Source organism: Drosophila yakuba, chromosome 3L (assembly GCF_016746365.2).
Source record: "Drosophila yakuba strain Tai18E2 chromosome 3L, Prin_Dyak_Tai18E2_2.1, whole genome shotgun sequence".
NCBI classification, from domain to species: Eukaryota; Metazoa; Arthropoda; class Insecta; order Diptera; family Drosophilidae; genus Drosophila; species Drosophila yakuba.
Genome location: NC_052529.2, coordinates 8,043,175 through 8,065,147, shown reverse-complemented (window position 1 = coordinate 8,065,147; position 21,973 = coordinate 8,043,175). Strand labels below are relative to the sequence as shown.

At 41.0% G+C, this 21,973-nt stretch overlaps 6 protein-coding genes across 6 annotated transcripts; 1 reads left to right on the top strand and 5 right to left on the bottom strand.

Moving 5' to 3' along the window:
• The first annotated feature begins 3,862 nt into the window (after positions 1-3,862).
• Positions 3,863-5,523, top strand: LOC6533318 (carboxypeptidase B). Its single transcript, XM_002094008.4, has 3 exons — positions 3,863-4,075; positions 4,236-5,126; positions 5,193-5,523. The coding sequence occupies exons 1-3, from the start codon at positions 4,008-4,010 to the stop codon at positions 5,488-5,490; spliced, it is 1,257 nt and encodes a 418-aa protein (XP_002094044.1). The 5' UTR covers positions 3,863-4,007; the 3' UTR covers positions 5,491-5,523.
• Positions 5,524-5,633: 110 nt separating this feature from the next.
• On the bottom strand, positions 5,634-7,896 carry LOC120321440 (probable G-protein coupled receptor Mth-like 7). Its single transcript, XM_039373893.1, has 6 exons — positions 7,273-7,896; positions 7,109-7,217; positions 6,732-6,908; positions 6,287-6,668; positions 6,037-6,231; positions 5,634-5,983 (listed from the first exon to the last, which is right to left on the bottom strand). Exons 1-6 carry the CDS (start codon positions 7,636-7,638, stop codon positions 5,923-5,925), a joined length of 1,290 nt encoding a protein of 429 aa, XP_039229827.1. The 5' UTR covers positions 7,639-7,896; the 3' UTR covers positions 5,634-5,922.
• Positions 7,897-7,930: 34 nt separating this feature from the next.
• On the bottom strand, positions 7,931-9,604 carry LOC6533317 (carboxypeptidase B). Its single transcript, XM_002094007.4, has 3 exons — positions 9,506-9,604; positions 8,550-9,446; positions 7,931-8,481 (listed from the first exon to the last, which is right to left on the bottom strand). The coding sequence occupies exons 1-3, from the start codon at positions 9,583-9,585 to the stop codon at positions 8,175-8,177; spliced, it is 1,284 nt and encodes a 427-aa protein (XP_002094043.1). The 5' UTR covers positions 9,586-9,604; the 3' UTR covers positions 7,931-8,174.
• Positions 9,605-9,900: 296 nt separating this feature from the next.
• On the bottom strand, positions 9,901-11,399 carry LOC6533316 (carboxypeptidase B). The gene is made up of 3 exons (XM_002094006.4): positions 11,302-11,399; positions 10,306-11,208; positions 9,901-10,245 (listed from the first exon to the last, which is right to left on the bottom strand). The coding sequence occupies exons 1-3, from the start codon at positions 11,373-11,375 to the stop codon at positions 9,948-9,950; spliced, it is 1,275 nt and encodes a 424-aa protein (XP_002094042.1). The 5' UTR covers positions 11,376-11,399; the 3' UTR covers positions 9,901-9,947.
• A 118-nt stretch (positions 11,400-11,517) lies between these two features.
• LOC6533315 (carboxypeptidase B) lies at positions 11,518-12,902 on the bottom strand. The gene is given in 3 exon segments (XM_002094005.3): positions 11,518-11,727; positions 11,729-11,848; positions 11,905-12,902. Coding segments are annotated over 3 exon segments (1,269 nt in total). The 5' UTR covers positions 12,876-12,902; the 3' UTR covers positions 11,518-11,549.
• A 527-nt stretch (positions 12,903-13,429) lies between these two features.
• Positions 13,430-18,957, bottom strand: LOC6533314 (carboxypeptidase B). The gene is made up of 5 exons (XM_002094004.4): positions 18,416-18,957; positions 15,283-15,958; positions 14,707-14,817; positions 14,445-14,599; positions 13,430-13,849 (listed from the first exon to the last, which is right to left on the bottom strand). Exons 1-5 carry the CDS (start codon positions 18,511-18,513, stop codon positions 13,558-13,560), a joined length of 1,332 nt encoding a protein of 443 aa, XP_002094040.2. The 5' UTR covers positions 18,514-18,957; the 3' UTR covers positions 13,430-13,557.
• Between the last annotated feature and the right edge of the window lie 3,016 nt (positions 18,958-21,973).

The window sequence follows — 21,973 nt, the reverse complement described above, 5'->3', positions numbered from 1 at the left end:
CTTGTTGCTTTTTTCCCACTCGCAGGTTGTTTTCATTTCAGTTTTTATTTTGTGTTTCATTACTTTACTTTTTGCTGTTTTTTACGCGGTACCTGTAGAGTATATAGCTGCCAAACAGACATATTCTTCATCTGGCTTAAGGACTTAAATTAATCCCCTTCCTCGTACATGCAAATTATTCCAAATGTAACATTTTTATTTTGCAGATGAGTTAATCATTCCTAGTAGTATATAAACTACTTGTTTTTTTATTTAGCTGCTACCATCGACACTTAAGGAGTGAGGAAATCTTTAAAATAAATTTTAGATTACTTACATTAGTTTAAAGTCATGTATGATTTCTGATTCCTAATGGAAATTTAAAAATAAAAAAAAAACGTACATTTAAATTCAAGTAGCAAGTTAACTCTAATAGTCGCAAGACTTTCCAACATTCTTACCTGTTTTGTAATGATTTTGCGGAGTCTGCTTTCGTTCGGTTTACCCGAAGTGCTTTGGCTTAATTAAGGCAACATTTGCCAAATAAAATTGGCCCCTTCAAATGAGCTTAAGAGAGCTAATTGCGTTTTGTGCCACCAACTCGAAGAATCAGGCTCTCCGGGAAGTTGGCAAAGTGAATTCGCCGTAAGCCGGGTTTAAAAATAAAAAAAAAATAAGCAATAACACGAAAATGAGGCAATTAATATCGCCCCGACTGTCAACGATCGATGCAATCCGGTCCGATTCGTTCGGTTTGAATGGGATTATTTATACAGCAACTTCTTTCCGGTTGTCGTAGGACCAGCGGTGCCACTGGCATTGTAAATATGCATAAGCTCCAGAAACGGCTTGGAATATTCATGGAGGTAGTGTAAAGTGCCAGGAGCTGCAATCTATGGCATATGCAAAACAAACTCCTCGATAACACTCGAGGTGGCTGTCTAACATTTGCACTATATCAATTTAATACAGCTTGAATGGTTTGTTTAGCAGTTTAAATCACGCAAATCGGAAATGGTTTAACGATAGAGTTTGACATGCAACAACAGCCATATAATGTTCATTTGGTTATAAGAACAAGATTTTCATTAGAGAAACACACATCAGACTATAACTTAATGAATTCCTGAGTAAAAGGCAGTGGCTTGTCATAAATCTAAACTTTATTTGAGGTAACAGTTTGAAATTCGTGGCACATTATTAATAATCCCTTAATTCCTTGACCATTTATCCAAGGCCCTTCAGACTTTCCAGTGTTCGTGATCCCACCCTTGCAGTATTTTGTGGCGCCACCGTTGGCGCTTTTTCTCGATTCACTGCCGGAAAACTGATGGGTGGATTTTCCGCCATGATAAGCGGCAGCAGCAAGATCAGGCAGAGCAGAGCCAAAAGGTGTTTCATCTTGAGTCAGATCGAAGTAACTGGCAAGTAACTGGCAATTGAAAGGCGAATCGCTCTTTTATACGAGCGATTAAATTTTGCGAGTACACTCGAACAAAGCACAGCTTCGGGGCCAGTTTGCCGGATCTAAATTTAAGTGGAAATCGTATTCAATTTGGATTTCCGGCTGGCAATTAAGAAAATTGGCCAACACAACGACTGGCGACTGGCAACGAGTACATAATGGATTGTAAATATTTGACACCTGCGCCACCCACTTAACCCCAACCCCAAACCCAACCCATTGATGTGGCCTTAATCCAAACGCAGAACAATGCCAACAATTTACTCAGTCTAAGCTGCCGCCCAGCAAGTTCTTCTTCCAATTACTTTTTGCACGATTTGATTTTACATTTAACGATTTTTCGCACTTAATTAGAAGCCAGTGTCGATGTCAGTGGCAGGCGGAGGTGGATGTGGAGGTGGATGTGGTGGCATTCAGCCAAAGGGTTGCCATGATTTGATTAAATGTGAAGATGAATTTTAATTAAAATCCACCCCCAATCTTCTCGCCCTGGCTTGCCGCCCTCACCCTTTTGTGGCCAAGTTTTTGACACTCAACGGTTTTCCGACACTCCCCCCAAAAATCAACCCACTCCTCTTTATAGAGCAATAAAAGCCGCAAGTTCATGCCAGACTTATCGTAATTTATGCAAAATGAAAATTAAAGATCCACTGAGCAAAAGTTTTTAATGCAAATGACAGAGGATTTAATTCCCAAACTACTTACAAGCAATTTGCCCGAAATTCCACAGTTCTCGACCATCTATTTCAATTAATATGCTTTAATGCGCTGATTACCATCATTCCCTTGGCCAAATAGTAAATTATTTTGCATAATTTCTCTTTAAATGAGCTGCATGACAAACAATGCCGCTTTGTCCAGCTGTAAAAAGCCAGCTGGAAGACTTTAGTTAAAGTTTTAATCAAAAACAAAAAAGTAAGCACAAAGGAAAACAAATACAGCCGAGCAATCACACACTCACTCGCACAGAATTTTTACGGGCAGTCACATACAGTCCACAAAAAGTACAAAATGCGAACAGGAATCGCTGCCAACAGGGCGACTACTTGATACTCTCTCTTTTCGCTTTGTTTGCTTTTATTCATTTTTTAAAAATATCATAAAATAAAGAGAGTGTATTTCTTTTGATTTGAAATGGAGATGTGTATGTATGTATATAGCATGTTTTTTTAAGAGATGAAGAGAGCTGGTAATTAACGTTAGCCTTAAAGTTCTAAGGACTAGCCATCATAAGTGAAAGTATTCAATGATAACCAAATATTTCGACGATATACACCAGATATTCAGAATGTGGTTTAGAGGGAGGAGTTTTGGCTGTCGCTTCCAATGGGCCATTCAAAATTACGAGCCAACAGTTTCCGCAGTGTTTTTTGTCATTTCCATGCGCTCATTGTCAGTTTTAAGTAAGCAACTTCCTCGTTGTTGTTTTTTCTTCCTTTTTCAAAGCAGCAGCCGAAAGTTTTGTGACCAAAACTCTGCCTACAAATGCAGACAAATATGGAAAAACTCATGAAATGCAATAAATTTTCAAATATATTTTGTGTGCGCGGCAGCCGAGTTTTTAGTTAGTCTGTTTTTGAAATTCTTTTTTCTCCCCTTTTTTTTTGCGTGCGGGGCTTTTTGTTTTTTTGCAAACACTATACAGACTTTCATTGTTTTAAACTGAAAAACTTTTTTCTTGGTGCAGCGCACAGAACAAACTGATAAAGCCACGTTTCGCTTGCAAATTCAAATACCAAAAAGTGCGATAGAGACTGCGACTGGCGCACTCCAAGAATTGACGGAGTCTAAGGCCAAAAAGTCATATAAATCAAATGTTGATTGCGTAAAGTCAGAAGACCAAATTTACGAGTAGCGTCAAAACCGTCTAAAAATGGTAGATATCTTTGGAGAATGACAAATTCAACATGTCCATATTTTGTTAAGTTATTTGTATTTGAATCTAATTTGTATGAAGGAGAGTTATTGTAAGTGAACCAAATTTGATACCTTCAAAATTGAGATGACAACATTTTAAATGGTTTATTTATAAGATGATAGATAATTCAATAATATGATAAGCAATAGTTAATGTTTTACAAAAAACTATATTATAAATATATGTACATATGCAATTATTTGGATGAATACAATTAGCAATCAAAACTGTTTATTTAATCCCTGACTCACTACATTTTCCAACTATTAACATCACACAGCAAATTGTTCAATCCCCGAGTCATGAGTTAGTCAAGTGAAAAACTTTTACTACGATTCAGCCTGTCATCCTCTTGTCAATGACTATAAATTTTGAGAGATTTTTTTTTAGAATTGCCCCATCGCTCGGCGAAGACACAACAACAAATCAAATCAAATGAAATCGAACATCGCCCATCATCTGCCCGCTGATAACTGTGATAACTCTGTTCTGATAGAGTTCTTCACTGATAACAAGACAAAGTGGCTGGTGGGTTGGTGGGCTGTGAATGAACGCTGAGCTAGCAGTTGGCTATATAAGCCAGAATACGTAGGTGGGAGCCACATTAGAAGCCCTGGGCCCAAACGGAACGGAGCGGTCTGAAAAATGTTGAAACTATTTGCTGCAGTACTCCTACTGGCCGGTGTTGCCTTGGCGGTGGACAACTACGATGGGTGAGTGATTCCACGGACACTTGGCCATTTATCAGTAACTGGCACAAAGGCTTTTAGTCAGCTTGAAACAATTAAAACAGAGATGCCATCTGCTTTTTAATGAAAAATGCTGAAATTCATTTTAAACTATTGTTTTACTTATTCAAATCTTTATTTATAGCTACAAGATCTACGACATCACTGCTCGGAATGCCTTTGAGAAGCAGTTCCTGCTGCGTTTGTCCGGAAATGAGGCGTACGACTTCTTTGATCTGCCCCGCTCGCTGGACGCCGCCAGTCGCGTGATGGTGAAGCCGGAGGATCAGGAGGGCTTCGAGCACCTGCTGGAGAAGTACAACGTGAACTACTTGGTGATCAATGAGAATTTCGGTGAGTCGCTGCGCAAGGAGCAGGAGGAGAACCAGAGCCAGAGGCTGATGAACCTGCGTTCCGCTGGACGCAGCGTTAGCTTCAAGGCGTTCCATCGCCATGCCGAGATCAATGCCTACTTGGATGAACTGGCCGCCGCCTATCCCAGCCGTGTCTCCGTTCAGGTGGCCGGCAAGTCGTATGAGAACCGTGACATCAAGACCATAACTATCACCAATGGCGATGGCAAGACCGGCAAGAATGTTATCTTCCTGGATGCTGGCATTCACGCTCGCGAATGGATCGCCCATGCTGGCGCTCTGTATGTGATCCATCAGCTGGCGGAGAACTTTGCCGTGAACTCGGATCTGCTAAAGAACTTCGATTGGGTCATCCTGCCGGTGGTGAATCCCGATGGCTATGAATACTCTCACACCACCACCCGTATGTGGCGCAAGACGAGGAAGCCAATCAGCAGTGCCTGCTATGGAACCGATGCCAATCGCAACTTCGATTTCCACTGGGGAGAGGTGGGTGCCTCCAGCTACTCCTGCTCCGATACCTTCAAGGGTGAGACAGCCTTCTCCGAGCCGGAGACCCAGCTGATTCGCGATCTCCTGCTCAGTCTGACCGGACGCGGCAAGTTCTACCTGACCCTCCACTCCTACGGCAACTACCTGCTGTATCCTTGGGGTTGGACCTCGTAAGTATCTTAAACACATACTCGTTTCTAGATATTCAGTGCTAATGCATTCAAATCCTATTGCAGTGCTCTGCCCAGCAGCTGGCGCGACAACGATGAGGTGGCCCAGGCTGGTGCGGATGCCATCAAGAGTGCCACCGGAACGAAGTACACCGTTGGCAGTTCCACCAATGTACTGTACGCTGCTGCCGGCGGCAGTGACGACTATGCCTTCGGAGTGGCCAACTTCCCGGTATCCATCACCATGGAACTGCCGGCTGGCGGTACTGGCTTCAATCCCAGCACCAGCCAGATCGAGGGCTTCGTTTCCGAGACCTGGGTGGGCATCAAGGCCATGGCCCAGAAGGTGGCCGAAAAGTACTAGGCGCGTACAATAAATGCCATTGATATTTCCTAATCGCGTAGTCTGCTCACTAATTGGGTATTCTATTCCCGTTCTTGGCATTGCCATGCATGGTAAAATCGACGGGTGTTCCATCGGGTTGGGTGGCCATATCGCTCAAGCTGCGCCATTGACATACTCTTCTTCTAATTGGGCGGGGAACACTCGACTCGGGACACTATGAACTTATCGCGGTCTGCCACTTGAGTTCATAAAGTGGAACGGATCTAAAGTGGCGGTCTTGATTATCATGGATACTCGGTTACTCGGTTACATGTGTCTCATTTCCTTTGGGCTGAATAAGTACGAACTTCAAATATTTATTTATGTTGGATATTTATTGGCATTGGATTCATCATTCCAATTTTAAATGTATAAATGTATGTTAAAAATAGATTCATCATTTTCATTTGTTTAGAAAGATGTTTCACCTCCGAAAGTGTCCACAGTCAGCGGCTTTACTTCAACTGGGTCTCTATAAAAAGAAATATCAAGTTATTTCAAATATTACCCAATCTCTGGACTTACTCTTTTCTAAGCCATTCAAGGATTTTTCTCCTAACAACAAATAGCAAAAAAATTTGTATTCCAATGGCAGCATGAAAATAGTCGGCTACCCACAGGAAGTGTGGAAAAACTCTATAGGTCTGCATTACACAGAGAATCAAATCCAGACTCCAAAAAACTCCCAATTTCGTAGGTAATCGCAGCCAAAATAAATATCTGTGATCGAAATAAAATATATATATGCTAAATTGTGATATTTATAATGCCCTACCTTAATATGTTCCTCTCCTTTAGTTCAACTTTAAGCACTTCTTTAACATTTCTTACGACCAGGATACTACAGACCATGTTGATAAGACTTACAATCATCATCCCTATATAGTAGAAGGCAATTGTGTAAGAGCTGTCCGCAGCATCAAATTGAATGAAATATGAAAACATGTATTTTGCGTTCTTCTCCCAGAAATAGTTTACGAAATAAATCAGTACGGTGCAAATGGCCGCAGTGAGCCAGACAAAGGAACAAAAATTCTTGAACCGAACCCTAGATTGGGGAAGATTTCGATCTTTTACAATAAAATGTTTCCAAATAACATGATTTAGAACAAGGAACCAAAGAAACGAAGCTATCCAGAAGAAGTAGGCTAGGTAACCTGTAAATTAAAAGAGAACTATTTTACTTGACTAAGTATGGTAAACAATTTTTAATAACTTACCTTTAACAGCGTTATTTCTGTTCAACAAACACTGATCGTCCAGCAACCAGAAAATGCATTTCATACACATGCAGACTAAGCAACTTGAAAAGCACTTTCCGACTATATTTCGAAGTTGTTTAAAGTACAGATAGGCGGCAATCGTTAGTACATAGCATATAACTGATATCACACCAACTAAAAAAAAACAAGGGTAAACACTATAGTCTGTGCAAAGACATTATAATAAATAAATAAATAAATAAAATATAAAAAAATAATTTAAGTGAATCTTATTTGCATTTTAAATACTGAAAATTGGGAATTGTATGATTAATTATTGTGTATAAAGAGTGATCAAACTAATACGAGCAATAATAACCAATTTATTTACTTACGTACGAGCACCGCTGGCCTCATTTTGCAACAGATTGTCGTATACTTATAGATGTCGATGATATATCCCGATTCGGTCAATTGGTATATTTTTATTGCGATGGTTTCATTCTAAAATAATAAGTAAAATGTTATAGCGATAAAATATGGCAAATCAAATACAAACCTCAAGCAATGTATGTCCATGGCAGCTGGGGTATTCTCTTAAAGTTTCGGATTTACTTAGGATGTCTTTCTTTCTGTTAGGTGACTCTACTTGATTATATATGCACTCGCCAATGGGAATAAATTCCGTTCTGGAACAACAAACTCCGACGCAGTTCAACCCTTTACACACACATGCGTTTGTGGTCTCCCTACATAAATGTTCCACTGTCCCATTGACAGGAACTTGGCCGAAATAGTCATCTACACCTTTTAAATACGAAATATCCACCGTGTCGTGGTAACTGCAGCTAAGTAATTTCGCGTTCGACTCGTATACAATTAATGTAAAAATTAATACATTTAATAATTTCACAGACTTATGCATTTTGAAACTCTGCACCCAAATTTGCTAAGAGGAAATCTCGACTGACTGTTTTTAAGCTTACTGTACTATATTTATATAGTTTCGAAACCGACTCATTGGCAGCATCAACATTATACTTATTCCACAGGGAACTCAATGCAAAACATATTTTGAGAGCTCAAAACAAATTCTCTCCCTTCTCTCTCCTAAAATGCGATTAGAAAATAAATGAGTGTTACTGAAAAGTTTAGAAGGTTCAGTTATGCGAAACTTATCAAAAAAACGTTTTTATCATACAAAAATAATACAAATGTTTGTATTGTTTGCCAAAATGAATCACTCATTCTATAATTTAATTGTAATTCGCTTTAAAAAAAAGTATTTAGTTCCACACAGTTCAATAACTTGTCCATTCATTCCATGTTTATTTGCAAAAAATACCGTAGACTTTATCGTTATTGGTATCACAAATTAGCTATTGAACTGAAGTTCTACTTGTTTAGTTTATATTGGTCAGGCAATCAATAAACTGAATCATCGAAACAGTTTGATAACGATTATGCCAGAGGATACTTTTGTATTACCCTCCGCGCCATGGCCGCAATGCCCACCCAGGTCTCCTTGACTATGCGATCAATTTCCGATGCCGGGGGATCGAATCCAGTGCCTCCGAATGGCAGTTCCATGGTGAAGGAAATCGGAAAGCCAGCATTGAAGGCATAATCATCGCTAGCTCCGGATGCCGCATAATTGATGGTTGTGGTAGAGGGACCAACCGTATAGTTGGTGCCAGTGGCCTCCAGAATAGCACTTTTACCTGCTTCAGCTACCTCCTTAAGATCCTCTTCTGTATCGGGAACAGCTCTGGAACATGTTCAAATTTCATGTTATAAATAAAATTTAAAAAATAAAAAAGCTCTATAGATACTTACGCAGTCCAACCCCAAGGATACAGAATAAGTGAGCCATAGGAATGCAAAGTCAAATACATCTGTCCGCGATCCGCATAGCTATGGATGAGATCCCCGACCACCAGAGCCTCCGGTTCCGAGAAAGCCTTTGCACCAGCGAAGGTGTCATCACAGGGATCGTCCGAGGCACCCTCCTCGTTCCAGTGGAAATCGAAGTTTCGATTGGGATCGGTGCCAATGCAGTTCGAACTGCTGGGTTGCCTGGTTTTGCGCCACATGCGAGTATCCGCCGATAGCTGTGTGTACTCATAGCCATCGGGATTGACCACGGGCAGGATCACCCAATCGAAGTCCTGCAGTAGATCGGCATTATCCTCGAGATTTTCCACCAGCTGATTGATTAGATAAATCGCAGCCGCCGGTGATATCCATTCGCGAGCATGGAAGCCACCATCCACAAGGATCACATTCTTATTGCGCCTGGCATCGCCATTGGTGATCGTGATGGTTTTCAACCAGCGATTTTCGTAACTTCGGCCAACGGTTTTCAGGAAAACTCGACGTGGATATTTCACAGCCAAATCCTCGATGAACTGGTTGATCTCCTCGTGGGAGTAGTATCTCTCAGTGCCCAATCTTCCATTGTAGGGAAACCACTGGCGTAACATTTGGTTCGTTTCGAATTGGCGACTTAGAGTGAGACCCACATTCCGGTTGATAATATCATAGTCCACATTATTGTCGTCCATCAGCTGCACAAAGTTCACCTGTTCGTGAGGATGCACCATAATCTGGGCTGGATTACCACCATTGAATCCCGAGAACACCTCATAATATGACGCATTCTTGACCAACTCATTAAGAGTTTCGCTAAAGGACAACGAACGCGCTTTGCCAGAGATCTCATAGATTTTGTATCTAAAAGAAAAATTTGTTTAAATTTTGATTTAAATTATAGATATAATTTAATATCCTACCCTTCGTATCTATTGGTTTTTTGCAGTCCAGCAGAAAAGCTTAGGCAGCTTAGTGCCAGCAAAACCCACCAAACCGACATCTTTCACAGTCGATTCCTATCTGTGCACTACCAATTTTAAGCTATCGAAGAAAGTGCCGTGGACTAAATTCTTAAATCGTTATCAGTAAATCGTGCTGCGTTATGAATGGTAGTAAAGATTTCAAAAGAAATCGATTGTAAATAAAGATTGCTAGCAATGAAAATAGCGATCCACTATCTATTTGGTTCCCAATTACGTTATCGACCCAAATCTTGTTAGGTAAAGTGAGTCGAATTCGATATTAATTGAACACGGTGTTTTTTAAAAGAAAAAAATCTTTAATACAGAAAAATATTGAAAATTAGACATCTCTATAAGCACTATATATAAATGGTAATTTATTGAAAACCAAACACATGTTCTAGTACATCTCGATCACTTTCTCGGCCATGGCACGGATGCCAATCCAGGTTTCAGTGACGAACTCATCGATGCGGGTGACCGGAGGATTGAATCCAATGCTGCCGGCACCTGTCAACTCCATGGTGATGGACACATTGAAGCCGGCATAGTAACCATAATCATCACTGGCTCCGGCAGCAATATACAGGACATTGGTGGACGATCCATAGGTGTACTCCGTACCAGTAGCGTTCTGAATAGCCTCAGCTCCAGTGCGGGCAACCGCATCCAGATCCTCCCAGTTCTCCGGCAGATCGCTGTGAAATGTATGTTATATGTCAGAGTAAATCATATAAAATGTAATAGTCATGACTTACGAAGTCCATCCCCAAGGATACAGCAGATAGTTGCCGTAGGAGTGGATGGTGAGGTACATAATACCCCGATCGGCCAGTGAGTGCATCAGATCCCGAACGGTAATGGTCTCCGGTTCGGAGAAGGCCGTTGGTCCAGCATAGGTGTCTGCACATGGGTTCGAGGAGGCACCCTCCTCGTTCCAGTGGAAGTCAAAATTCCGGTTGGGATCGGCTCCGTAACAGGTTTGACCACCGTACGTGTATGGCTGGCGGGTTTTGCGCCACATTCGAGCCAGAGTTCCGGTCTGGGAGTGCTCATAGCCATCGGCATTGACCAGGGGCAGGATGACCCAGTCGTAGTCCTTCAGCAGATGAGCGTTCTCCTCGAACTGCTCCACCAGTTGATCGATGACGTAGAGAACGGCTGCTGGCGAGATCCATTCCCTTGCATGGAAACCGCCATCCATGAAGATCACTTTCTTGTTAGCCTTGCCATCGCCATTGGTGATGGTGATGGTTTTCAGGACGCGCTTCTCATAGGACCAGCCAACGGTCTTAACGAACACACGGCTGGGGAAACGCTGCGCCAGGTCATCGATATAGTTGATGATCTCCTCGTGCGTGTAGTATCGCTCCGTGCTCAGACGACCCTTTCCCGTGATGGGCGCCAAAAGACGCTGCATTTGCCGCTGGGCAAACTCCTCGGCAATGGAAGCCCCCAGGTTGGAGTTCACCAGATTGTGCGTCATATTCTCTGCCTCAACCAAACGCTCGAACTGTTCCAGCTGGCCGGGACTCACAATCACACGGGACGGATGCCCCAACAGACGAGTTTCGCTGATGAAATCGTATCCCTGCAGACTGAGTTGATGCAGCAGGTGAGCCTGGTCGGCACTCGAGGGAATCACCTCATAGATGCGGTAACTGGAAGGGAATAACTTGAATATTTCATATCCAATAGTAATCCTCTGAGTAGTTCCTTGATGGGTAAGTGATAGCTCCTATGCGAATACTTACCCCTCGTAATCCTGATCGGCAGCCACAAGAGTGGCGCCCACAAAGAGCACTAGCAAACCCAGAGAGTACTTCATCTTGGCAAGAACTAAGCAACCGCGTGGATGTGCCGTGCCACTTAAATAGCTAGACAAAGTCACCCGGCCACATATCTAATCGACAAATGGATCCATAAATAACAAGCCACTGCCGTACGAGTAACCCGCAAATCAGAGCAAATCAAAGTTAATGTCTGTTTATTTACAGCCCGATTACGCCGGATAGCGTCTTATCACCTCGGCGGCCATGGCCCGCACTCCCACCCAACTTTCCGTGACCAAACGCTCGATGTGGGAAACCCAGGGATCGAAACCCTGGAAGCCAGCAGCCGGCAGCTCCATGGTCATGGAAACTGTGGCATTCACCACTCCCAGCGCAAAGTCCGCCGTATGTGGGATATAGCACGTAGTATGTGCTTCCATAGCTATATATTCCATTCGTGGAGTAGATGATCGCCTTGGCTCCGGCATCCGCTACAGACATCATGTCCTGGTACGTATCCGGAAAGTCGCTGGAATCAAATAATATAAAATAAAATTGGTTTATTTGCTATCTCTGCTGACCTACCTGGTATAACCCCATGGCAGGAGAAAGTAGTTGCCATAGGAGTGCAACGAGAGGTAGAAGTTAAGTCGTCCCCTGTAATGGAGCATCACATCTCGCAGGACCTGCGACTCGGGTTGGTCGAATGCTCGCTCTCCACGATAAATATCTTCGCAGGGATCTGAAGAGGAGCCCTCATCGTGGCCCCATTCGTAGCCGAAGTTGCGATTGATATCCGTGCCAATGCAATCCGGATTGCTGGTGGGTCGACGGGTCTTACGCCAGTAACGAGAATCCGTGTGGGTGTACTCATAACCATCCGCATTGACCACCGGCATGATCACCCAGTCGTAGTCCTGCAAGAGCTCCTGGTTATCCACATAGTGGTCCAATAGCTGCTGTATGATATATAGGGCCATCGATGGTGATATCCATTCCCGGGCATGCACCGTGCCATCAATCAGGATCACTGGCTTGTTCCGCCTGCCATCTCCATTGGTAATAGTTAAAACTTTGAGGGCGCGTCTCTCGTAACTCCAGCCGAATTGTTTCACCTGGACTCGCTTGGGATATCTTTCGGGTAAACTATCCAGATAATCATTGATTTCCGAATGGGTATAAAATACTGATAGCACATCAATGTGTGGCCATTGGATGAGCAACTTCTTCTCAAGATTCTCAGCTCGTTGGGCTTGCACCAGTGGTGCCAAGTCCTCTATCAAAACCTTGTACTCCAAATGATAGTTTCTTAAAGTTTCAATAAACCCACTAGCTTCTTCAGGTGGTATCATCACTTTTAGTACGCTTTCATTTCGACTTGGCTTGTGAAAATCCCATAAGGGATTCTCCGTCGACCACTTCCTCACAAGATTCTGCTCCTCAGCTCCTTCGAGTTTCAGCTCGTACAGCTTGTAGTCCTTGTAATCCTGCCAAGCGAACAGCACCATGGGCTGCCATAGCAGCAGAGTTAGCAAACCCAAGAGTGGCCAAGCCATTATTGCCTGAAAGTCCGATATTGACTGGGCTAAAACACTGGCGACGGGGGCTGATCGCATTACCCGTTTTTATCACTTTATTGGAGACGCTGCCGCCAGCTTACGATACCAAAAAGGCGGATCGCTTTTATGATATAAATAACTGATAAAAGCAACTAAGTAGTTCCCCCTTTTAATATCCAGGGCTTTAGAAAAGCCACTAGTTCCAGTTCATTTAAACTTAAAATTTAAGGCAAAATTGGAAGCTGCATAAATATAAATTTAAAGTAAAATTGAAAGCTGCATAAATATAAATTTAAAGTTGAATTGAAAGCTGCAAAAATATAAATAAAATAGTAAAAAGAACCCTGTATTTTATTATTCGTCAAATATAAGTATATAGGAAAAAAAATTGTATATGGTTTTTCAATTGTTCAGTTTCATATATTTAATTAATTTTCTTTTCATTTTTTGGCTACTCAAATTTAAATTAACTGAAATCTGCAATTCATTTGGCAAATGCATATAAAATCAGCGAATATATATTATATATATTCTTTAAAGTAATAAAGAAATTTTTTTATGGATATATTTATTCATCTATTCATCTCTTTAATGCTTAACAACGAGGTCACTTATCATGTTAGTTTTAACAAACAATAAATTCAATTGCCCAAAGGCTTAGCAAATACAGTGGCACCTCCTAGTAGAGGCTGACATGCCGGATGAACTCGATGAAGCCGGCGAATGTCTCCTTGCAGACGTGGATGATGTCGTGGGCGGGCACGTGGAACTCGTCACCGGGCAGCTCGAGCGTGTAGGACAGCGGGATTCCCAGATTGCCGTAGGCGAAGTCGTCCAAGCTGCCGGATGCCTCGTACAAAATGGAGGCGGAGGTGCCGGTGGTGTAGCGCGTTCCACGGTATCTGCCGATCTGGTTGGCGGCCCTCAGAGCCACGGAGCGCAGTGTGCCCACGGTGGGTGGCACGGTGTTTCTACACAGAGAGAAATATTCGTTATTAAGGTGTATGCATATGGAAAAAATAACTATTAATGCAACAATACAGGGAATGAAAAACATTGAATATTTTAGTTAATAACCGAAATCGGCATAGAAAATAATACAACTATTTGTTTAATATCTTAAGAATTTTAGCTAGCATCATCAAATATTTTTAAATATTTTAAATACACTGTTTAAATATATAATACATATATATGTAATATTTTATAATCACTTTACATATGTTTCAAGAATTATTATTCTCCCTGCCATGTTCAAAAGTATGCAGCCTAAGCTTGAATATTTAACGAACAGTGCAACGAAAATGAATTAAATGGTTGCATTGGCAGAAATATTCGCGTTTAATTGCTTTTAGCAAATAATTGAAAAGTAAATTGAATTTCTTTCGGGGCCACCCGCTGGCCGAGCCTTCAGCCACATCCACTGCCATTGCCACTGCCAGTGCCGAGGATTTTCGGACATGCAACATGGAAATCAGGGAGACTGCACTTTCCACTCACACTCACACTCATACTCATACCCATACTCATTCCTATACCCATACTCATTCCCATACTCATACTCACTTCGCATAGCCGTAGGGATAAAAAATGAATTTGCCAAATGAGTGAACATCCAGGCTGAGTTTCACACGGTTTCGATTGAATTCCAGATACCTCACCACCGCCGACGTCTCCGGCTCCGAGTTGGGAGCCGTGCCCGAATACACCTCCGAGCAGAGCTGTTGGTATTTGGAAATGGAAATGGAAATGGAAAGGGTTCGGGGATTACAGATATCACGTGGCCATCAATGGCGAAGGTCAATGTCGGGGTCAACGAGGGACTTACATTCTGACTGGCTCCCTGGTAGTTCCAGTGGTTGCCAAAGTTGCGATTGATGTCCACGCCGGAGCAGGAATGACCCGCATAACGATGGCGGTTTTTGCGCCAGAAACGATCCTGCAATGGATTTAGTTTATATATTTATTATAATATTTTATTTTAATATATATATGATTATTTGCTTATATTTGTTCATTTAGACTAGCAGTTTATGAGCAGGCGAGAACATTGAAGATATATTTCAAAATGTATTTTAAAGCCCGCGACATCTAAACACTTTTCACATGACACTTTTCTCTCAAATAATTTATGTGTTTTCTTTCAGCCTTTCAATGGATATTTAAAGCGTATATGTATTACAAGATAAATGAGCAAGACTTGTTCAACACATGTTTAAATCTTTGATATTTCGTTGTTAAACAAATTGAAAGTTTTTCTTGCTAAAAAAAATACTTAAATGTTGTCAGCAACGACATGACAAATGTATCCTACTTATGTTGATTATATGCTTTGGTAAATATGGTAAGGTAAAATGTCACACAATGCAGTAAGCATTAGAACACACATGCACCCCCCACTTACCGTCGTGTGAGTGTACTCATAGCCATCGGGATTGACCAGAGGCACCAGGAAAATCTCCACATCCTGCAGGACCCTTGTGAAGGCGCGCAGATTGCTCAGCAGCTCGTAGGCCAAATAGAGAACGGTCTGGGTGGTGATCCACTCTCGTCCGTGGGTGGCTGCCTGAATATAAGCCACTCGACGAGGACGTACCCTACTGTTCAGTGAAATCGAGAGTGCAGCTATGTGCCGACCCTCGTTGGAACGACCCAAGGATTCGTAGCGACAGTATTGCGGATATCTGGAGGCCAAGCCACTCATAAAGCTGAGGACCTCGTGATACCGTGGATAGTGCGAGAAGAAGCCGCGCGCCTGACGACGACTCCTGCGACGTGGTCGCTCCGCCTCCTCGCACTCCTCCTGCTGGCACTCCTCGTACTCCCCATCGTAGTTGTCCTCCGCATACGAACTATTCGCCTGGAGGGCCGCCATCAGTTCCATGAGCGGCTGCATCTCGTAGCTAACTCCCAAACTGGACAGACGCGCCTCGAACTGGGTCTTCCGCTTGGGACTCACTGTCAGAACGGAGGAGTTTCTGGTCAGCAGCCAGAAGTCCAGCTCGGCGTCATTCGTCTGCAGCTCAACCATGTACTTGAAGGCATCCTCGTCTCCATGTTGCACCGTGTATTTTGTATAACTGAAAAAAAAAAAATATTAACATTAAATCGCAAGTTCTTGTTAAGTGCTATAAGTTTTAATTGTTACATGTCTATAAGCCTTAAATTTTTTGAATGTTCTTTAAATAAAATATGTTATATATTGCTAAACTTATTGAGGCCAAAATTAAATTAGGTAATGTTAATCTTGCGAGCAATTTTAAAACCATAATTCCTAGTTAGTATGTCAAGGTTGGGCTATATATTGTTTTGGTAGATACGTGTTAATTAATTCATTGTAGAGATACGCGATGTTTGGACAAATAAATATTAACATTCAGTTGACAGGCGTTTAATTAATTTAACAGCAAAACATGTTGGAACTTATTGCTAGTTTTTTTTCAGCAAACTAAGAGTGTGATATGCCGTTTTAGTGATTTCTAATTAACTGATACCCAGACAGATAATCATAATCTAGCGGCGGGAAATCCCGATGATTGCTCCACATGTCTCAAACTAATTGGACAACAAATTAATTTATGGCTCGCCCTCGCCTGGCGTCAAAATGAGTTGTTGATTCATAAATTTATGCAAAGCGACTGCTGGCCGCTGTTTGTTGGCTCTTTGCCACCTCGCACGAATCGGTGGCCAATTTATCATCTCTCGAAATTCCACACACACTTTTGAAAATACACGAAATTGTGAGGCAACAAGTCTTAGGTCTCCCTGCATATTTATCTCGTTTGCATTATGCGATTTCGTGGGTGGCAGAGGGGGGCATTTTGATACGCTATTATATTGTATTATATGCCACACAAAAGCTAATCACGTGAGCCGGCCAACGGCATTTGTTGTTAGTTTAATGAGACGCCCCGTGCTGTTGGCTCATTTTTCATCTTTAAAAGTTACGATTATTTTTCGAAATTTTCCCAACGCCTTTTCGACCAAATCAAAGCCTATTGTCCAACGCAACGCGACCTTGTGAAAATTTATATCACTCTGCATGCATATCTTAATGTTTTTGAACTTGAAAAAAGGTTAGGAAACAAAACATCTGGCCAGTACTAATCGGAAGTTAGTCTTTTACTTAGATACGAACTTCCAGTCGGAAGCTGTGCAACCGCAATGCCCTCATCACTCATACGCCACATGGTCCAATGACAGGAGGCGTGGCATGTTTGGCAAACAATTTGCACTGCGATCGCTTGCCAATTACAAATGTATGGCAATTATCAACGGAATTGCTGAATGTCCAACTGTTGGTCAGTTGGACCAAACGACAAAACGTTTAGCCCTGCTCATTATGATGACTTCTAATCACGGCCAACGACCATGGACTTGGCTAACAATAGAAAAAAAAATATTTTAAAAACATGCCGCTTTTGTTTATACTATGATTAGATGAGGCCTTATGATGTTTGCATATTTTAAGCTGTTTAACAAACTGCAGTAGTGGCCAAAATATCTCAGGTTTTTTATTGAACGAAAAAAAAACATTTTCAATACAAAACAATTTATGTTAATACAAAAAGTATTGAAAATATTCAATAAGTTAGCAAACTATTTTAAAAAAATAATTAAGACAAATTTAGTACACTTAAGCTGTTTAACAAACTGCAGTAGTGGCCAAAATATCTCAGGTTTTTTATTGAACGAAAAAAAACCATTTTCAATACAAAGCAATTTATGTTAATACAAAAAGTATTGAAAATATTCAATAAGTTAGCAAACTATTTTAAAAAAATAGTTAAGATAAATTTAGTACACTTTGAAAACTAATAATTTTATATCGGAAATTTGCCCAGGTGAATTTTAACTTGACAAAATGTTGTATCCTGATGAAAAAGTGTTCAGTTTTTCCCTATTCTCTTTAAATCTTAATTTGGTTCATGCTTCTTAGCATTTTATTCTCTTTAAATCTTAATTTGGTTCATGCTTCTTAGCATTTTAGTTTAAGTACCCTTTGATTTTATATTATACCTCTAAACTAGTTATCCAAGCAAATCACATCCAAAAATACTATTTAAAAACCGAGCCCATAAAGAGAAGCAAAATGCTGCAATTTCTACAGGACTTCGTCGATTGGTTCTTTCACCACAATCGCTATTTTTGGCTGGCAGCGATTGCGGCCATTCCGTATCTCTCCTATCGCTCCAAACAAAACGATTTCAATATGCTGGATGGCCTGATGATGTACACAACCGTGTTCATTGGAGCCTTTGAACTGATTCAGGACGAGAGGCGGGGTCGTCCTCGTTAGCACAACCTGCTGAATTAGCCCTGATCATCGAAGAGATGCGAAAACCCGTTTATCAGCTGGAAGCACTCAACAACTAACCGACAACGAAAATAAAAAGCAATTTCAATTAATGACTTGCCCCACAGAAGAGCCGCTTGATTGATATGTATTACGTATTTCATATTTTTTTTTAGTTTACAATGCTACCTTTCGGTAACGTTGTAATTTATAATTAATGCGAGTAGCCGCTGATGATTACCCTTCGTAGCCGGCGAGATTGTTGGCGAGGCCGAAAGCCGTCAATCCGACGAGGCATAAAGTCAAGCTGCACACGATTCCCTGCCACATTTTTGCCATGTATATGGATACTATATATATATATATATACAATAGTTTGCTGTACACTTGCACCGAGATGCTTCCACGATCTGTGGCTAATTATGTATTAAAATATGCAGTTGCATGGACTGCCACACGTATTTGTTTTTTTTTATTTTGCACTTTTGTTTGGCTATTTGTTTGTTTTATTGTTTGCACGCTGCACGCTGGCGTCGATTGGGTAAGAGTTTTGAGTTTTCAATTTTTCGAGTGCTCTTAGTTAAAGTGATTAGCTTAGGGAAAATATTATAATATTAAACACTGTTCAGCGGACGCGATCCGTGCGTTCCATCTCCGGTCCGGCGAAAGACTGACGGGCGGTTTGTAAAGCGGCCGAGAAAGAAGACGAGATCTTGGCCAAAAGAAAAAAGGCAGAGACCAAAAAATGATCTCGGTTCCGAGAGTCGATTGTTTAGAAAAGTGAGTGTCAAGGTCGGGCTTTGCGGCCAGTTTATATAGAGTTCCGAAATAATGCGGCAAACGCGTCACGAGACAAGATTTTGGGCACGCGTCTTGGCCATTATAAATATCTCGACTTTCGGCTAAGAACTTTTTGATATTTTTGCATAATTTATTCACCGTTTCGATTCCCTTTAATCTGTACTTTTTCTTTTATTTAATTGATTGGGAATTAGTTTTTTTTTTTTTATTTCTTTATTTAGATCGAAAACTTGTTTGTCTCGAAATCACTTTTGATCACTGTTGGTCGCACTAACAATTTGTTCTGGCTTATTTTGTGGCTTTTGCATCCGCATATGGCGATTCGTGAATCGATTCTGAAGCCGCTGATAGTTAATTTTCTGGTTTTTATATACAAACTCGCTTCCTAATGTCATGATGATGAGTGTTCTGTTGCGGTCTGAATTGAAAGTTCAAGATGTGCTCGTGTTGTAGATGCTCCATACTTTGGAGCACTGAACTTTCGAATGTTTTGTGGCCAAAAACGGACAAGGTTACTGGGCCCAAAATAGCCGGAAGCAATAGACGATGGATGATGTGTGATGGGTTCAGTTCATTACAGTTACCAATTGGCATCTAAATACGCATTTATTGAGTTCATTAATACGTGAAGAGATCATCATCATTGTGATCGCCGCCAGAAGCCAGGTCACTCAACGTCCAAAACTCATCGACTGATATTTATATTTGCTTTCGGCTCCATTCGTTTCGGACCGCTATTGTGTGTAATTATAACACTTGGCTATAGCTTCAGGCACTTCCGCCTGCAGTCTTTCGATAGGGAGACACGACAGATGAACAATCGTACCGCCACTCGCATATTTCCGGTGCTAAACCGATCAGAAACACACAACTTGTTTGGATGAAATAATTTACATTTGAAATTGAAATTTGTGCGACTTCTGCGGCTTAATGGCACCACTTGGCTTAATGCCAGCGCTCTCTAGTCGGGTTCTAAATCATTTTAGATTTTAGTTTATTTATTAACCATGTTCAGACACCGCCACAACTTCACAGCAGCCCAAAGGGCATTCAACTTCCCCGGCAAATTAATTCACAATCTCCACGCGACGATCGCATTAGCTTAAAGGCTTATATATGTACATGTTTATGGTTTCGTATAAGGAGAGATCTATTTGGCTTTCGGTATTGTTCAACTCAAGGCATTGGCCATTGTTTTGTCGCGTTTTCGACCGAATTATTTGCATCTGAAAAAGCCACTGATGACAATTGATGCGTTTTGGCCTTAACCATGAACATGAAATCTTCAATCTTTAATCTTTGCATGGGAACGGAACTGCGAGCTGCGCAGATTTAAATTCAACTTATTGCATAGATGCTCGTATCAAAGAAACATTTGTACACCTAGTATAAACAAATGTATGCTTGAAACTAAATAAGTTAATTTTGCAGTGTTTATGCTTATTTAATAGAGTGTTTATTGGCCCGGAGAGTGGGTAATCATCTTGTACTCGCTCAGCAATCAAAGTAATCAGCATATTGCCCCACAAACTATGCCAAATTGCACAAAGTTAAATTGCCCTGCCACATGACAAAAAATCCAGCTTATTGGGGCAGGTCCAGGCAACACAACAAATTTGCCAGCAAATCCGCATTCGTTTGGGTATAATTGTTTGGAATTTCGTTAATTCACAAACAGTTTTATGCTACATTACGTTTCGTCATCGCAACTCGAACAAAAGACAGGAGACAGCCGTCAGGCTGGAAGTAAAAAAGGGCCCGAATTCAACAAAGTTTGGTCCTTTATATTGGCCAACATGCTAATGACATAATGCATACTTGAAAAGGGTTTCCCCTTTAACTTTTACCCCCGAAAAAGGACGAGCAACAGCCGACTGACTTACTGACTGGGAAAGGCTTCACTTGCTCCATTCATCCATTTGGTTTCAGTCCTTGCGTGTTTATGCATAGTTTACACTGAAAAAAGGAAGAAATCAGTTGCAAATAGTATTTTAAAGGTATAGTTTCTTGAAACATTCAATGTAAATAGCTTTCGCAGGACTTTAAGCCTTTAAATTTAAATTAATGTTAAAGTGAAACCTATTTGCTCTAAAAAAAGTATCATTTTATATCAAATTTAAAAAGAAAGAATAGGAAATCTACTAAAAATACGTATAAATAGGCATTTTAATTACACAAATGTTTAATTAACTAAGTTCCTTAACATCTACGATTAGATTATACACGATAGTTTGGCAGTGAAAGGGTATTCAACCGGAAAGGGACTTACAACGTATTATGTAGACATAGGTGGACGTAAATAGATGGCAGTCACTGTGTCAGGAAGTTGACTAAAAGACCGTTAAATGAAAATCAACACGAACATGCTTCCTGTATAAATCAACTGGTTGCGTTGCTCCCGCTATATGCCATACATATTTATAACAATTTATATGGATTCCGTTGAGGACTCGGCTCCAAACTCCGTGAATTTTTGCGGGTGGTTCTACTACAACGCCGACCTGCCGCGCACTTTTGACTTTTGCGTTGACATGACATTTGCCAGGACATAGGAAACATATTACACTCGTCAACAAGTTGTGGGAAAAATTTGGAAGATATGTAGTTCAAGATATGAACTGGATCATTACTTGTTCCAAACTCAATAACTCATTTAGCGAGATGAATATTATTGCTGTACTATAAAGGTAGGTTACTATTTTAAAAACTATTTTTTAAAAATATATTTTAAATATTTCATCAACACTGAACCAAAATTTTTGTTTAGATGTATAAAAACTATAAAAATACTAATATTATTATTAAAATATATATTATATACATAATCATTTCCCTGCAACTCAGTGTAATCAGGAAGCACAGATCCACAAATGAACTTCGCTGCAAAACGCTTAACCGGAGAAGGACAGCAGTGGCTCCTCCTCCAAATCCTGGCTCGTTTCCCAGGCTGCACGCCAGCTCCTGAAGTCCCTGTTTATTTGCATTAGTGAGCGCCTCC

Coding starts and splice junctions, on each gene's coding strand:
- LOC120321440 (XM_039373893.1), bottom strand. CDS start 7,638: ATGCATAAGTCTGTGAAATTATTAAATGTATTAATTTTTACATTAATT. Junction 7,218..7,272: donor ATGGACATACATTGCTTGAG/GTTTGTATTTGA, acceptor TTATTATTTTAG/AATGAAACCATCGCAATAAA. Junction 5,984..6,036: donor CTTGAATGGCTTAGAAAAGA/GTAAGTCCAGAG, acceptor TTCTTTTTATAG/AGACCCAGTTGAAGTAAAGC.
- LOC6533316 (XM_002094006.4), bottom strand. CDS start 11,375: ATGAAGTACTCTCTGGGTTTGCTAGTGCTCTTTGTGGGCGCCACTCTT. Junction 11,209..11,301: donor GCCGATCAGGATTACGAGGG/GTAAGTATTCGC, acceptor ATTCCCTTCCAG/TTACCGCATCTATGAGGTGA. Junction 10,246..10,305: donor TATCCTTGGGGATGGACTTC/GTAAGTCATGAC, acceptor TACATTTCACAG/CGATCTGCCGGAGAACTGGG.
- LOC6533317 (XM_002094007.4), bottom strand. CDS start 9,585: ATGTCGGTTTGGTGGGTTTTGCTGGCACTAAGCTGCCTAAGCTTTTCT. Junction 9,447..9,505: donor AAAACCAATAGATACGAAGG/GTAGGATATTAA, acceptor TTTTTCTTTTAG/ATACAAAATCTATGAGATCT. Junction 8,482..8,549: donor TATCCTTGGGGTTGGACTGC/GTAAGTATCTAT, acceptor AACATGTTCCAG/AGCTGTTCCCGATACAGAAG.
- LOC6533318 (XM_002094008.4), top strand. CDS start 4,008: ATGTTGAAACTATTTGCTGCAGTACTCCTACTGGCCGGTGTTGCCTTG. Junction 4,076..4,235: donor GCGGTGGACAACTACGATGG/GTGAGTGATTCC, acceptor CTTTATTTATAG/CTACAAGATCTACGACATCA. Junction 5,127..5,192: donor TATCCTTGGGGTTGGACCTC/GTAAGTATCTTA, acceptor ATCCTATTGCAG/TGCTCTGCCCAGCAGCTGGC.
- LOC6533314 (XM_002094004.4), bottom strand. CDS start 18,513: ATGGCAAAAATGTGGCAGGGAATCGTGTGCAGCTTGACTTTATGCCTC. Junction 15,959..18,415: donor AATCTCGCCGGCTACGAAGG/GTAATCATCAGC, acceptor TTTTTTTTTCAG/TTATACAAAATACACGGTGC. Junction 14,600..14,706: donor ACCAGGGAGCCAGTCAGAAT/GTAAGTCCCTCG, acceptor AAATACCAACAG/CTCTGCTCGGAGGTGTATTC.